The sequence below is a fragment of the Salvelinus namaycush genome, chromosome 24 (assembly GCF_016432855.1).
Source record: "Salvelinus namaycush isolate Seneca chromosome 24, SaNama_1.0, whole genome shotgun sequence".
In the NCBI taxonomy this organism is placed as follows: domain Eukaryota; kingdom Metazoa; phylum Chordata; class Actinopteri; order Salmoniformes; family Salmonidae; genus Salvelinus; species Salvelinus namaycush.
The window spans coordinates 5,443,424-5,459,908 of NC_052330.1; the positions used below are offsets into that span (position 1 = coordinate 5,443,424).

General features: G+C 43.6%; 1 protein-coding gene and 1 non-coding gene across 2 annotated transcripts in view; both read left to right on the forward strand.

Annotated features, from left to right (window-relative positions):
* The window catches only part of LOC120019641 (arf-GAP with SH3 domain, ANK repeat and PH domain-containing protein 2-like), a 53,595-nt gene that overhangs the window by 34,217 nt on the left and 2,893 nt on the right, over positions 1-16,485 (forward strand). The window contains exons 12-23 of the mRNA XM_038963000.1: positions 4,376-4,463; positions 4,619-4,667; positions 6,754-6,923; positions 7,581-7,714; positions 8,079-8,173; positions 8,408-8,597; positions 12,353-12,438; positions 12,720-12,835; positions 14,892-14,959; positions 15,227-15,340; positions 15,629-15,914; positions 16,263-16,364. Coding sequence (XP_038818928.1) covers positions 4,376-4,463; positions 4,619-4,667; positions 6,754-6,923; positions 7,581-7,714; positions 8,079-8,173; positions 8,408-8,597; positions 12,353-12,438; positions 12,720-12,835; positions 14,892-14,959; positions 15,227-15,340; positions 15,629-15,914; positions 16,263-16,364 — 1,498 coding nt within the window. The remainder of the gene's footprint in view (positions 1-4,375; positions 4,464-4,618; positions 4,668-6,753; positions 6,924-7,580; positions 7,715-8,078; positions 8,174-8,407; positions 8,598-12,352; positions 12,439-12,719; positions 12,836-14,891; positions 14,960-15,226; positions 15,341-15,628; positions 15,915-16,262; positions 16,365-16,485) is intronic.
* Positions 3,690-3,742, forward strand: LOC120019778. Its single transcript, XR_005472387.1, has one exon. It is a non-coding gene; the product is annotated as a U7 small nuclear RNA (small nuclear RNA).

Below are 16,485 nucleotides of genomic sequence, written 5' to 3' on the forward strand. Positions count from 1 at the left end.
CAGACCAGGACAAGGAGCGTAGGAAGAAGGTGAGTATTTATTTACAGTGAAATGTGAAAAGGTAGATATATCCAGATGGCGTAGCGGGCAGCGGTGGTGAGTAGATGAGAGGAAATAGGTGAATCCAATGTAGTAGCAGAATCCTCTGTCAACCAGGCGGGAATGGAGTGAATGATCCAGGTGAGTAACTGAAGACAAAACAAACGGAGGTAAGTTCAAGGCAAGCAATACGTAAATGAAAACAACAAAACAAATTCTATCCAACTGGAGTCTGGTACTCAGGCACAACATACTGTTCATGGCTAACGATCCGGCAGGGAATGGAAGTCAGGTCAGAGCTTTTGAAGGGTAGAGATGATGATCAGGACAGGTGTGCAGATTACTGACGGGAAACAGGTGCGGGTGAAATCAATCTCCCAATGAGCTAATTCGCCCGGCAACCAGACAGGGTGCGTTCCAGGACACCTGAAACACACTCCAGGACAGACACACAGGCAAACCCAGACTCAGGAAGCGGGATTCGTGACAGGTACAAACATTATTGGGCACAGACAACAGCACAAAGGGCAAGAAGGTAGAGACAACAATACATCACACAAAGCAGCCACAACTTTCAATAAGAGTGTCCATGATTGAGTCATTGAATGAAGAGATTGAGATTAAGCTGTCCAGTTTGAGTGTTTGTTGCAGCTTGCTCCAGTCGCTAGCTGCAGCAAACTGAAAAGAGGAGCAACCCAGGGATATGTGTTCTCTGGGGACCTTGAACAGAATGTGACTGGTAGAATGGGTGTTGTATGTGGAGGATAAGGGCTGCAGTAGATATCTCAGATAGTGGGGAGTGAAGCCAAAGAGGGTTTTATAAATAAGCATCAATCAGTGGGTGTTGCGACAGGTATACAGAGATGACCAGTTTACAGAGGAGTATAGAGTGCAGTGATGTGTCCTATAAGGAGCATTGGTGGCAAATCTGATGGTCCGAATGGTAAAGAACATCTAGCCGCTCGAGAGCACCCTTACCTGCCAATCTATAAATGATGTCTCCGTAATCTAGCATGGGTAGGATGGTCATCTGAATCAGGGTTAATTTGGCAGCTGGGGTAAAAGAGGAGCGATTACGATAGAGGAAAACAAGTCTAGATTTAACTTTATCTTGTAGCTTTGATATGTGCTGAGAGAAGGACAGTGCACCGTCTAGCCATACTCCCAATTACTTTTATGAGGTGACTAGCTCAAGCTCTAAACCCTCAGAGGTAGTAATAACACCTGTGGGAAGAGGGGCATTCTTCTAACCAAACCACATGACCTTTGTTTTGGAGGTGTTCAGAACAAGGTTAAGGGTAGAGAAAGCTTGTTGGACACTAAGAAAGCTTTGTTGTAGAGCATTTAACACCAAATCCGTGGAGGGGCCAGCTGAGTATCATCTGCATATAAATGGATGAGAGAGCTTCCTACTGCCTGAGCTATGTTGTTGATTTAAATTGAGAAGAGCGTGGGGCCTAGGATTGAGCCTTGGGGTACTCCCTTGGTGACATGCAGTGGATGAGACAGCAGATTTTCTGACTTTATACACTGCTCTCTTTGAGAGAGGTAGTTAGCAAACCAGGCTAAAGACCCCTCAGAGACACCAATACTCCTTAGCCAGCCCACAAGAATGGAATGGTCTACCGTAATAAAATAAAAATAGCTGCACAACATTGCTTAGAATCAAGGGCAATGGTGACATCATTGAGGACCTTTAAGGTTGCAGTGACACATCCATAACCTGAGCGGACACCAGATTGCATACCCGAGAGAATACTATGGACATCAAGAAAGGCAGTCATGTATAGATTACATGTATTTTTTCCCCTGCTTCTGTTCCGAGACAGGTGCATGATAATGGTCCATTATAAATCAAAACAAATTTCACACATACATTATTTAGTATATGTAAAAACAAGATTAAATCAAGAATAGTCGTGACATGATGGGTGACAATATTAGCCTATCACTTGTGAATGTTGCCCAGCGTGTGCAGTAAGGCAAGAAACAGCACATGCCTTTTTTTGCTACTTTTTCAAATCATAGTCGCACACCTCATGTAGCCTGGCCCATAGGCCTATATGTTTTGATAAGGTTTGTATCACAACTAAAGTAGCCAAATAACTTGAATCCGCTTTACAACCGGTGTAGACCCTAACTGGGATACATACGCAGCGTGTAAGTTTCAAGTTTGGGGAAGATCATTTTCCCCATAAAAATGCATCTTTATAATAAAAGCATTACATGCATAATCGCATTTGCGGTCACTTTTGAAAATTGTGTTTTCCCGCTAATGGAACACTTGCGCTTCTAGCCTACTGCCGTGTGTGGATTTCTGCGCTTATAATTTGAAGAAATAGCCTAATAGTTTATCAACATTTTAAAGTAAACATTCTGATCTGTTGCGTCAGCCTTATTGCTTAAAAAAGTTGTATTCATTTGGGATCTATCTCATCCCACAACTTTCCCAGAAAATTTTGGGAATATTCTGTTCATCTGAAAAAGACTACATTTTCTTCATATCGTGTTTCTTTAGACCTGTCTAAAATTAATAATGGATTTATTGTGATGGTGTAGGCTATATTACATGGATTTGTTAGACTTTTTAAAATGTAGATGTTCCAAAGGTCTGCATCAGTGGCTTGTAGACTATGTGTGGTAGCCAGGAGATGCTAAATGTGTTTATGTTCATTAACGGTCAATTACCGTGAGAACCGCAGTTATTTGCTTGACAATCCACAGCTCACAAACTTTCATGATCACAGAATGTCAAGACGGATGTCATTTTAGTATTTGACAAAACGTCTGTCAGGTCCTGAAACCTCCACCATCACAGCAGCCTCTTGTCAGACACTGTACAGAGCTATTGTTTGAACGCTGAAATTTCCCCTGAGCATGACTTCCATGGTGAATTTGTTCAGGGATGAAACACTACAGTTTACTAGACTGACCAGGTGAATCCAGGTGAAAGCTATGATCCCTTATTGATGTCACTTGTTAAGGGGAGGACACAGGTTAAAGAAGGATTTTTAAGCCTTTTAGACAATTGAGACATGGGTTGTATGTGTGCCATTCAGAGGGTGAATGGGCAAGACAAAAGATTGAACTGCCTTTGAACGGGGTGGGCGCCAGGCGCACCAGTTTGAGTGTGTGGAGAACTTCAAAGCTGCTGTGTTTTTCACGCTCAACAGTTTCCTGTGTGTATCAAGAATGGTCCACCACCCAAAGGACATCCCAAAGGACACTGCTGTAAATCTGCGACATTTGTGGGTTTTCAAGCACTAACTGCTTGTTTCAAGTCCTGCCGCCGCATCTCAATTGGGATTAAGTCCAAAACTTCAAATGTGTTGCTTTTTAGCCATTTTGATGTAGACTTGATAGTAGTTTTTTTTTTACATTGTCTTGCCTCATGACACAGCTGCGCTTCAGCTCCCAGACGGATGGCCTGACATTCTCCTGTAAAATTCTCTGATACAGAGCAGAATTCATGGTCCCCTTCTATTAAGGCAAGTTGTAGGGGTCCTGAGGCGGGCAAAGCATCCCCAATACTTTTTCACAGAACTGAACGATAGACCATATATTGCGTTCCCTACAGGTTATAGAATTAGCAGGAGCTCTGAACTGTCCATTCAGACCCCAGTCCTAACTACCTACCTATAGGTTATGGAAAATGTGCTCTTTTAGTATTTCTCCAGTAGGTTTCCTGAAGGAGAAAGCCTCCACTTCTATGTCAAAGATAACACAAAAACACTGTAGTAAATACTACCGTATAGTACAGTCTGGAAAAACACTACAGTAAAAACTACAGTATACTACAATCTGCAAAAACACTACATTAATTACCATAGTATATTTTACAGTTTTCTTTCACTACAGTATTTATACTATGGTTAACTGTAAGTACTACAGTATACTACAGTAAATACTACAGTAAAGTCCGCAAAAACACTACCGTAAATGCTGTAGTATTTATACAATAGTGTACTATAGAATTATTTCATTTGGGAAGGGTCACATTTGTTCTGTTTCAGTGCATTTCACATTGTTACTGTACTCACATTAAAGAACTGGACAATAATTGTGTGACATCTAAAAACAATGCTGTTCATTGGGCCTTTATAGGGATGTGGCTGTAAGCAGCATACCATTTAATTCAACAATGATACATTTAATGGTTACTGCTGCATTTGATAATGTTATTTTTCTGAAGTTATTTGAGTGTTCGACGTCACACAACTGACATAGTTTATGGGACAGTTCCATGCATACTGTATGATACATTTCAGCATTCAAATGTTTATCTTATTCTCTGGTCCACTCTCTTCTCTCATCCGTCTCTGCTCCTCTTTCATAGGCGAACAGACCACCAGCTAAACTCAACCTGCTAACCTGTCAAGTGAAGCTCAACCCAGATGAGAAGAAAAGCTTTGATCTCTTCTCCCGTAAGTTAATCAGCATTTTGAGGCTCATCTCCATTTCAAACCTCTGCAACTTTCATCTTCCGTCTAGTACTATAGATGCCTTCCCGGTAGCCTAGCTTCTCTTACTGCAACTACCTCTTACTCAATCGGATCTCCTTCTTTGTTTACCCAAACAGATGACAGAACCTATCATTTTCAAGCTGAGGAAGAGACTGAGTGTCAGATGTAAGTACCATAGGGGTTCCCTGAACCAATGTAAACTGTCTGTGCATTTTGCACTGTGTACGTTTGTGTGCGAACGTTGTGTATACATCATTATGCAGGGTGTCCATCCACTCTGCCCAGAGTGGATAGAAACGCACTTTGGTGATGAAATTTCACTTCCTTATTTCATCAAAATACATTTTACAGGGCCTCCCGGGTGGCGCAGTGGTCTAGGGCACTGCATCGCAGTGCTAACTGCGCCACCAGAGTCTCTGGGTTCGCGCCCAGGCTCTGTCGGGTTAGGGAGGGTTTGGCCGGTAGGGATATCCTTGTCTCATCGCGCTCCAGCGACTCCTGTGGCGGGCCGGGCGCAGTGCGCGCTAACCAAGTAGGGCCAGGTACATGGTGTTTCCTCCGACACATTGGTGCGGCTGGCTTCCGGGTTGGAGGCGCGCTGTGTTAAGAAGCAGTGCGGCTTGGTTGGGTTGTGCTTCGGAGGACGCATGGCTTTCGACCTTCGTCTCTCCCGAGCCCGTACGGGAGTTGTAGCGATGAGACAAGATAGTAATTACTAGCGATTGGATACCACGAAAATTGGGGAGAAAATGGGATAAAATAAAAAAAATAAAAAAAAAATATATATATATACATTTTACCAAGACAAATATGATTCTTCATGTCTGAATCGTTCAGTGGGGTCTTTCTCTAACATATCATTAACATTATATCCCAAATTCGGATTTTGTGCCTAATACATCCGGTAATAAGCTCCGAGCTCTGTTGACAGAGCGGTGGCGCTTTTTCACTGCAACTTTTGAGGATTTCAGGTGTTGTGGTGGTAGTCTGCAAAGTTGTTTCCGTGTGTCGCAAAATTAGCATGACACCAGCTGAATTAAACGGAAAAGGCTTTGGTACACAGAGATACGCATGTTTCTGTGAGAAATCTTTTAAAAAAAGAATAGCATTCATTTGAAAAGTGTATACTAAAATATGAAAATACTACATGTCATGTCTCAAACTCGATTTCTATCTTACCTCTATTGTTTTATGTCCCTCGAATTTGAGAAGAAAGATGAGTTCAACTGTGAGCCTGTTAATTCTCAAACAGCATACAGCCTAGCTGACGCAATGCTATTTTCTTCTCTGGCCTCTGGCCTCTGGCCTCCATAGTCACCCTAATTTTGGCCTTCCTACAAAGCTAAAAAACTCAAACTTTTGAACGGATTATGATAGAGACGTGAGGTTTGGACCATTGGTTTTCTCAGAGGAGTATCTACACAATTAACATTGTTTAAAATATATGTTTTTGATTGGTCACCCTATATCAGGGATCATCAACTATATTCAGCCGCGGGCCGATTTCTTTCTTGAGTGGATGGAGGCCGGAATATAATTTCCAATCATTTGTAGACTACAAATTTACCGCAAGAAGCAAAAACAGATATAATTTTGGACTAAATCATCATCATTTAAAATGTGTATATGATCACATATACACTACATGACCAAAAGTATGTGGACATGTGCTCGTTGAACATCTCAAAATCATGGGCATTATTATGGAGTTGGTCCCCCCTTTGCTGCTATAACAGCCTCCACTCTTCTGGAAAGGCTTTCCACTAGATGTTGGAACATTGCATGGCTGTGTGCTCGATATTATACACCTGTCAGCTGAAATAGCCGAATCCACTAATTTGAAGGGGTGTCCACATACTTTTGTGTATTTAGTGTATCTCTCTATTATTTCCTAAATTAAAATAACTTGGATCTGATTTGCTGTTGGTGTTTTGGTGTTTTTACAGTATATTATGTTCAACAATAAAAAATAAATACATTTGTTTCTTTGTATTTATTTTTTGCTCAGAAAACAGTTGGGGAACCCTGCTCTTCATTATGTGTATACATGATACAGGGGGTACATGTAATTGGTCACTTCTCAGACCCTCTTTGACGTTGTAGGCATTCCAAATGGCACCCTATTCCCTATAACGTGTACACGGCTCTGGTCAAAAGTAGTGCACTACATAAGGAATAGGGTGCCATTTGGGACGCACCCTTTGCCTCCAAGCTTACTGGTTGTCTCGGTTGGACCTGCCTGTGTTTTCAGATGGATCTCAGTCCTGCAGAACAGTAAGGAGGAGGCGCTGAACAATGCCTTCAAAGGAGACCAGGACGAGGGAGGGGAGAACAACATAGTGCAGGAGCTGACCAAGGCCATCGTCAGTGAGGTCAAGAGGATGAGCGGCAACGACGTCTGCTGCGACTGTGGAGCGCCTAGTGAGTGACACACAGAGCATTCTGGGAAAAGGCAGCAAGAAAATATTGTGGTCTTCCTCCCAGAGGGGTATTATATGAAAATGAACACATTGTTGTACACACAGTATGTGAATGTGTGAGGGGCTGACATGGTTTTCGTAATTTACAATGCTGAACGTACAACCTTGCTTCGTTTGACGATTGACGTGTTCTTTTGTCTATGTGCATGCGCTCACACACATTCTTAGGAGTCTTTGTTAGGCCAGTCAGACTAGTTCCTCAAATACAGAAGAAAGAGGGTTGGCTGTTTCGGTTAGATGTTATTGAAATCCAACTGTGCCTATATATCCCATGTGTTGAATTCACACTGATAGGACAATGAAAATAGTGCATCAATATACCACATCTCACTCTTAGGAGTGGAACATTATTTAACGGTACAACTATTTCAGGTGAGGACTTATAGTGGAAGCACACAACTCTTTTTTAATATCGTTTTTTCAGGATTTTCAAGTCAATTTTTTCAGAGACAGTGAAGAGAGACAGGAAAGTAAAGAGGAGAAATGGTGTGCCAGAAGGTCAAGGGTTAAGATCCGAAGGCAGTGGCAGCAACTCGCCAGACCACCCCAGGCCACAGCACACTAGTCTTACACTGATAACATATATCTCTGTCTTCAGAACCCACCTGGCTCTCCACTAACCTGGGAGTGCTCATCTGCATCGAGTGTTCTGGAATCCACCGGGAGATGGGCGTCCACTATTCTAGAATACAGTCTCTCACACTGGACGTCCTGGGAACCGCCGAGCTCCTGGTAAATATCACAGGCTTTTATGGTTGCATTGTATACAAACATAGGTTCAAAACATTTTTTTTTTTGAATCAATATTTTATTGCGTTTGCTTTAGCCTGCCTGGAGTGCCAGATGGGTAGATGTCAGGGAAGCTCAGCCAAGCAGTTTTGATTATTTCAAATAGTATTTGAACCCAGCTCTGATCGTATAAGCTGTTGTACTATTTGAGTATGATTAGTAGTAGCCTGGTCCCAGATCTGTTTGTGCTGTCTTGCCAACTCCTATGGCAATTGGCTATACTGCACAAACAGATCTGGAACCAGGCTAGATTTATAGGGTCTGAATAGATACCATATTGACGTGTGCTCTACCTGGTCTTCCCCAGCTGGCAAAAAATGTGGGCAATGCGGGTTTCAATGAGATCATGGAAGCGGACCTGTCTGCACAGGGCGTGACCAAACCCAACCCCTCCAGTGACATGTGAGTGACATTTAATACATTTAACTTCTTGTTATACTATGTATAGTCCTGAATGTCTTAGGGTACATCCCAAATGGCAACTTATTCCATATATAGTCCACTACTTTTGACAGGGGCCCTGGTCAAAATCCATGTACTAGGGGATAGGGTTCCATTTGGAACTTGGCCTTAAACTCAGATTTCCTGTCTCTTGCTAGTTGCCCATCTGTCTGTCTGGGCTCTTGTCTCCCTCAGGCAGACGCGGAAGGACTACATCACAGCCAAGTACACAGAGAAGAAGTTTGTTCAGAGGAAGTGTGCGGACGCGGAGTCCAGGCTGCACGTTCTGTGTGAGGCAGTGAAGACCCGAAACATCCTCTCCCTCATCCAGGTTTACGCTGAAGGAGTGGACCTGATGGAGACCATACCACTGGCCAATGAGCATGTAAGATTAATCACATGATCTTCTTTTTTTATTTAGACAGCCAGAAGGTAGGCAGGTGACAGATTTTACATTTGACATTTTATTAATTTAGCAGATGCTCTCATCCAGAGCAATTTCCCAGAGCAAATAGGGTGAAGTGCCTTGCTCACGGGCACATCAGCAGATTCGAAACAGCGACCTTTCAGTTACTGGCCCAACGCTCTAACCACTGGGCTATCTTTTAGAGCAGTGGTTCCTAAACTTTTTACAGTCATCGTACCCCTTCAAACATTCAACCTCCAGCTGCGTATCTCCTCTAGCACCAGTATCAGCGCCACGTAAGCCTGCCACACACACACTATACGATACATTTATTAAACATAAGAATGAGTGTGAGTTTTTGTCACAACCCTGCTTGTGGGAAGTGACAAAGAGCTCTTATAGGACCAGGGCACAAATAATAATATAATAATAATCAATAATATTGCTCTTTATTTAGCCATCTTACATATAAAACCTTATTTGTTCATCAAAAATTGTGAATATCTCACCACAGATTAAGGAGAAAGGTGCGCTTGAAAGGATGCACATAACTCTGCAATGTTGGGTTGTATTGGAGGGAGTCCCAGTCTTAAATCATTTTCCACACAGTCTGTGCTTATATTTAGTTGTCATGCTATTGAGGGCAGAGAATCCACTCTCACATAGGTACGTGGTTGCAAAGGGAATCAGTGTCTTAACAGCGCGATTTGCTAAGGCAAGAAACTCTGAGCGCAGCCTTATCAAGAAATCTGGTAGTGGCTTCTGATTAAATTCAATTTTCACAGAACTGCTTGTTGTCACGTTCCTGACCTGTTTTCTGTTAGTTTTGTATGTGTTAGTTGGTCAGGACGTGAGTTTGGGTGGGCAGTCTATGTTTTCTGTTTCTATGTTGGTTTAAAGGGTGACCTGATATGGCTCTCAATTAGAGGCAGGTGGTTTTCATTTCCTCTGATTGAGAGTCATATTAAGGTAGGTGTTTTCACACTGTTTGTTTGTGGGTGGTTGTCTTCCGTGTCTGTGTATGTTGCGCCACACGGGACTGTTTTCGGTATGTTTGTTCGTTCGGTTTTTGTGTAGTCTGTTTTCCCGGTTCGTGCGTTCTTCGTGTTACATGTAAGTTCTTACGTTCAGGTCAGTCTACGTTGTTTTGTTATTTTGTAATCCTTCCAAGTGTTTGTTTTCGTGTTTCGTCGTTTGCTTTAATAAATCATTATGTCTTCACAACCCGCTGCATTTTGGTTCAATCCCTGCTCCTCCTCTTCGGATGAAGAGGAGGAGGAAAGCCGTTACACTTGTTGCAATTTCGATGAGGCTCTCTTGTTCAGATATCAGTAAGTGGACTGGAGGTAGGACATGAAAGGGATAACAAATCCAGTTGTTTGCGTTGTTCATTTCGGGAAAGTATCTGCGTAATTGCGCACCCAGCTCACTCAGGTGCTTCGCTATATCACATTTGACATTGTCTGTAAGCTTAAGTTAATTTGCACACAAAAAACCATACAATGATGGAAAGACCTGTATGTTGTTCTTGTTAATGCAGACAGAAAAGAGCTCCAACTTCTTAATCATAGCCTCAATTCTGTCCTGCACATTGAATATAGTTGCGGAGAGTCCCTGTAATACTAGATTCAGATCATTCAGGCGAGAAAAAACATCACCCAGATAGGCCAGTCGTGTGAGAAACTCGTCATCATGGAAGCGGTCAGACCAGACAAGTGAAAATTATGGTCAGTAAAGAAACCTTTAAGCTCATCTCTCAATTTAAAAAAATGTGTCAATACGTTGCCCCTTGATAGCCAGGCACTTCTGTATGTTCTAAAACTGTTACATGGTTGCTGCCTATATCATTGCATAATGCAGAAAATACACGAGAGTTCAGGGGCCTTGCTTTAACAAAGTTAACCATTTTCACTGTAGTGTCCAAAACATCTTTCAAGCTGTCAGGCATTCCCTTGGCAGCAAGAGCCTCTCGGTGGATGCTGCAGTGTACCCAAGTGGCGTCGGGAGCAACTGCTTGCACACACGTAACTGCTTGCACGCGCATTACCACTCCACTATGTCTCCCTGTCATGGCTTTTGCGCCATCAGTACAGATACCAACACATCTTGACCACCAAAGTCCATTTGATGTCACAAAGCTGTCCAGTACTTTAAAAAATATCCTCTCCTGTTGTTCTGGTTTCCAGTGGTTTGCAGAAGAGGATGCCTTCCTTAATTGACCCCCCATAAACTTAACAGACATATACCAGGAGCTGTGCCAGGCCCACCACGTCTGGTACCTCATCCAGCTGTAACGCATGGAATTCACTGGCTTGTATGCGAAGCAGTAATTGTTTCAGAACATCTCCTGGCATGTCACTGATGTGTCGTGAAACAGTGTTGTTTGATGAAGGTTTTGTCTGTATAGTTTTTTTGGCCTTTTCCCCCAGCATTGTCCCAGCCATATCCGCAGCAGCAGGAAGAATTAAGTCCTCCACAATAGTATGGGGCTTGCCTGTCCTAGCTCACCATAAAATACCCTTCTTATTAATGGTATATGTTGCTTTTATACATCTTAATACTCGAAAGTCGTCTATATTCTCACTCCAAAAACTCCCGTGGCTTATTTTTCAAATTGTCATGTTTCTAAATGTCTGCGCAAGACTGAAGGTTTCCCGCGAGAGAGTAACGGTTAATGTGATTGGATGTTAATTATTTGACTAGGCTACCTGTATTTGACATTTCGCTGAACACTAGATGGTTAAAAAAAGAATTGCCAGTGAAACAAGGCTACTCAGGGGAGAGAAAAACCTCACCCAAATGTATAGCCCCGTTGGAAAATATAAATGTACTGTTTGAAAATGTGAAGAATTGTTGATTTCTTTTTTTATTTAATAAAAAAATAAAAAATAAAATTATGTGAATCACATTTTTATTTGGAGTATGGCATTGCGCGTACCCCTGGGGTTTGGGAATACCTGTTTTAGAGGGAAAACAGTACAAAAGTATAGGGTGGGGGGCTTCGTACCCATGGTACTGTGGGAAATATGTGCATGGCAGTCTCTACCACTACTGCTGCACCATGCCCCCACATGACAGACTTCTAACGTGGACTAAAAAAGCTCTGCTGATATGTCATATTTTAATACCTGAATCACGCTTCACCATCTGGCAGTCCGATGGACAAATCTGGGTTTGACCAATGCCAGGAGAACGCTACCTGCCCGAATGCATAGTGCCAACTGTAAAGTTTGGTAGAGGAGGAATAATGGTCTGGGGCTGTTTATCATGGTTCGGGCTAGGCCCCCCTAGTTCCAGTGAAGGGAAATCTTAACTCTAGCATACAATGACATTCTAGACGATTATGTGCTTCCAACTTTGTGGCAACAGTTTGGGGAAGGCCCTTTCCTGTTTCAGCATGACAATGCCCCCGGGCACAAAGCGAGGTCCATACAGAAATAGTTTGTCAAGATCGGTGTGGAAGAACTTGACTGGACTGCACAGAGCCCTGATCTCAAACCCATCGAACAAATTTGGGATGAATTGGAACGCCGACTGCCCAACATCAGTGCCCGACCTAACTAAAGCTCTTGTGGCCAACATCTAGTGGAAAGCCCTCCCAGAAGAGTGGAGGCTATTATAGCAGCAAAGGGGGGATCAACTCCATATTACTGCCCATGATTTTGGAATGAGATGTTCGACGAGCAGGTGTCCACATACTTTTGGTCATGTAGTGTATTTGTCCATTCTCTCAGGAACCGGGTGAGACGGCACTACATCTAGCAGTACGAATGGTGGACCGCAACTCCCTCCATATTGTGGACTTCCTGACCCAGAACAGGTACTAAAGCCTTACTTAAGGACTGATTGGGTGAAAAGATGCTGGGTTTATGTCTCATAAAAGCAGACGCAAACAACATAAAAGCAGAAGCAAACATCTCAAATGTGAAGAAGGGGAAGTCATCTAAAGTAATTTAACGGTAAAAAAAAAACATGTAGATAAGAGCAGAAGTTGTTCTCTCAGATTAGACATATTTATTTAGTCGTTGATGTCGATGAAGGGAAGTGTTGCCCCCTTGTGGTGAATGTCCTAACCCCAGTGGTGTGTCTGCTCTGTGTCAGTGGCAACCTGGAGAAGCAGACAGCCAAAGGGAGCACGGCACTGCACTACTGCTGCCTGACAGACAACAGTGAGTGTCTGAAACTGCTGCTGCGGGGCAGGGCATCGGTCAGTATTGGTAAGTGCCCTGCTAGTATCATGTCCCAAATGACACGCTATTCCCTATATAGTCCAGACTCAAGTCCCATAGAAACACTTAAATTGGGCCTCCGGAGTGCCGCAGCGGTCTTTAAGGCACAGCATCGCAGTGCTTGAGGCGTCACTACAGACCTGGGTTCGATCCCAGGCTGTGTCACAGCTGGCCGTGACCGGGAGACCCATGAGGCGGCGCACAATTTGCCCAGCTTCGTGCGGGTTAGGGGAGGGTTTGGCAGGCCGGGATTTCTTTGTCCCTGCTCTAGCGACTCCTTGTGGCGGACCGGGCTCCTGCAAGCTGACTTCACTTGCCAGCTGGACGGTGTTTCCTCCGACACATTGGTGTTGCTGGCTTCCGGGTTAAGCGAGCAGTGTGTCAAGAAGTAGTGCGGCTTGGCAGGGTTGTGTTTCGGAGGACGCATGGCTCTTGACCTTCGCCTCTCCCGAGTCCGTAGGGGAGTTGCAGCGATGGGACAAGACTGTAACTACCAATTGGATATCACGAAATTGGGGAGAAAAAGGGGTAAAAGTACAAAAACAATATGCAGTACAAGTTAAAAGTTTGGACACACCTACTCATGTAAGGGTATTTCTTTATTTTTACTATTTTCTACATTGTAGAATAATAGTAAAGACATCAAAACTATGAAATAACACATATGGAATCATGTAGTAACCAAAAAAGTATTAAACAAATCAAAATAAGTAGCCACCCTTTGCCTTGATGACAGCTTTGCACACTCTTGGCATTCTCTCAACCAGCTGCACCTGGACTGCTTTTCCAACAGTCCAACAGGAGTTCCCACATATGCTGAGCACTTGTTGGCTGCTTTTCCTTCACTCTGTGGTCCAACTCATCCCAAACCATCTCAATTGGGTTGAGGTCAGGTGATTGTGGAGGCCAGGTCATCTGATGCAGCACTCCATCACTCTACTTCTTGGTCAAATAGCCCTTACACAGCCTGGAGGTGTGTTGGGTCATTGTCCAGTTGAAAACAAATGATAGTCCCACTAAGTGCAAACCGGATTGGATTGTGTATCGCTGCAGAATGCTGTGGTAGCCATGCTGGTTAAGTGTGCCTTGAATTCTAATAAATTACTGACAGTGTGACCAGCAAAGCACCCCCACACCATCACACCTCCTCCTCCATGCTTCATGGTGGGAACCACACATGCAGAGATCATCCGTTCACCTACTCTGCGTCTAACAAAGACAATGCGGTTGGAACCAAAAATCTCACATTTGGACTCAACAGACCAAAGGACCGATTTCCACCGGTCTAATGTCCATTGCTCGTGTTTATTGGCCCAAGCAAGTTTCTTCTTATTGGTGTCCTTTAGTAGTGGTTTCTTTGCAGCAATTCGACCATGAAGGTCTGATTCACGCAGTCTCCTCTGAACAATTGATGTTGAAATGTGTATGTTACTTGAACTCTGTGAAGCATTTATTTGGGATGCAATCTCTGAGGCTGGTAACTCTAATGAACTTATTCTCTACAGCAGAGGTAACTCTGAGGCTTCCTTTCATGTGGTGGTCCTCATGAGAGCTAGTTTCATCATAGCACTTGATGGTTTTTGCGACTGCACTTGAAGAAACTTTCCAAATTCTTGACACTTTCCCGGATTGACTGAGCTTCATGTCTTAAAGTAATGATGGACTGTCGTTTCTCTTTGCTTATTTGAGCTGTTCTTGCCATAATATGGACTTGGTCTACAACCAAGTATTCTGTATACCACCCCTACCTTGTCACAACACAACTGAATGGCTCAAATGCATTAAGACGGAAAGAAATTCCACAAATTAACTTTTAACAAGGCACACCTGTTAATTGAAATGCATTCCAGGTGACTACCTCATGAATCTGGTTGAGAGAATGCTAAGAGTGCGGAAAGCTGTCATCAAGGCAAAGGGTGGCTACTTTGAAGAATCTCAAATATAAAATATATTTGATTTGTTTCACACCTTTTTGGAACTGTATATATACAGTGTATATATATAAAAGAAACACATAAATTGTTTTTTGTCTCTCTGTGTGCAGCCAACGAGGCGGGAGAAACACCAATGGACATCGCCAAGCGCCTCAGACATTCGCAGTGTGAAGAGCTGGTGAGTGCAGTCTTTGAATGGAATCAAAAGGTCACATGGATTTGAACACTGTAACAATATACTAATAATAATTGATTGGATTTGTAGAGTGCTTTTCAAAGTAGGTTCCCAAAGCGCTTTACAAAGTAAGGGGAAACCCACCTCATCCACCACCGATGTGTGGCACCTACTTTGAATTTGATGATCCAACTGTCTTAGAGGATGGTCCAGGGTTCTGTTTCATCAACATGGGTAATATTAAAGGTTGACTGTATTTGTGGTGTCCAGCTGACCCAGGCTATGACGGGGAAGTTTAACGTCCACGTGCATGTGGAATACGAGTGGCGGCTCCAAAACGAAGACGACGACCTGGACGAGAGCGAAGACGAGATGGAGGACAAGGTGAGTTGGATAGCCTCTACCTCATAACTCAAAACTCATATAGAACTCTCATAGAATTCACAAATTCTTCTCACCATGATTTTATGGTATACCAGGCAAGCCTGTACCGCTGTATTAGTTGAGTTATTTTGCCCAGATAATAAACAAAAATGCACGAGTCAGTACTTGAGTGAGTACTACAGTACTTCAACCTCAGTTGTGCTCATCGCTAGCTTGAAGACATTACATCAATAGTATACTAGCTTATACTACACTAGCATACTTACACTCTTTATCGCCCATACCCAGCCCATCCCCCAAAGACGGCCAGAGCAGGAGCGTCCGGTCAGCTGTTTTGTCCCAGGAAATGGTCCCATGGGTCCCATGCCTAGAGGTCTCAACATGGCCTCCCTGGCCCGCGACGCAGCCAGTCTGGTCAGGGACAAGCAGAGAACCCATGTCCCCAGCATGATGCTGAACAATGAGACCTATGGCGCCATCCTTGACCTCAGCCCCCCTCCCCGCGGCATGTCAGGGGTACCAGGGGGACCGGGGTTACACATCCCAACCCTGCCCCCCAGGAACGCCAGCAAAGGTCAGTCCATTGGCATTGAGATTCGGCCATAGGTCATAGAGCATAGGTCATATGTCATGCTCTAGGTCAGGGCTGTTCAAATACGGACCTATTGGGCCAAAACCCTTTTTCAGGTTTTCACTCTCCTAATCAGGGCCTTGATTCAGACCTACGTCACCAGGTGAGTGCAATCAGCTCCAAGTTAGAAACATAAATCGGAAATGTATCGGCCATCCAAGACCAGAATTAAACAGCCCTGCACTCGGTCATAGATTATAGGTCCTTGACATGGTTGCTGGAATAATGAACTAAACAGATGCCAAACTGTAGTATAAATAAATGATTGACCCTATGACTGTAACCTTGTAGGCCCAGGGTGGAAGCAGGCTCATATGGAGGTGGTGGGTAGACATAGGTCCTCCTCAGACCCCCCGAACCCTCACATCCCGGACCGTAACAGCTCCATGAATGGTAAGTGCACTACATTATATTACCAGATAGTACTCGCTCCTGACCTATCCCTCACATGTGATTATACTGCGCTGCTGGCACACCAACAAGATATAAGTCCTGTATAAGCACTTTGTTACAA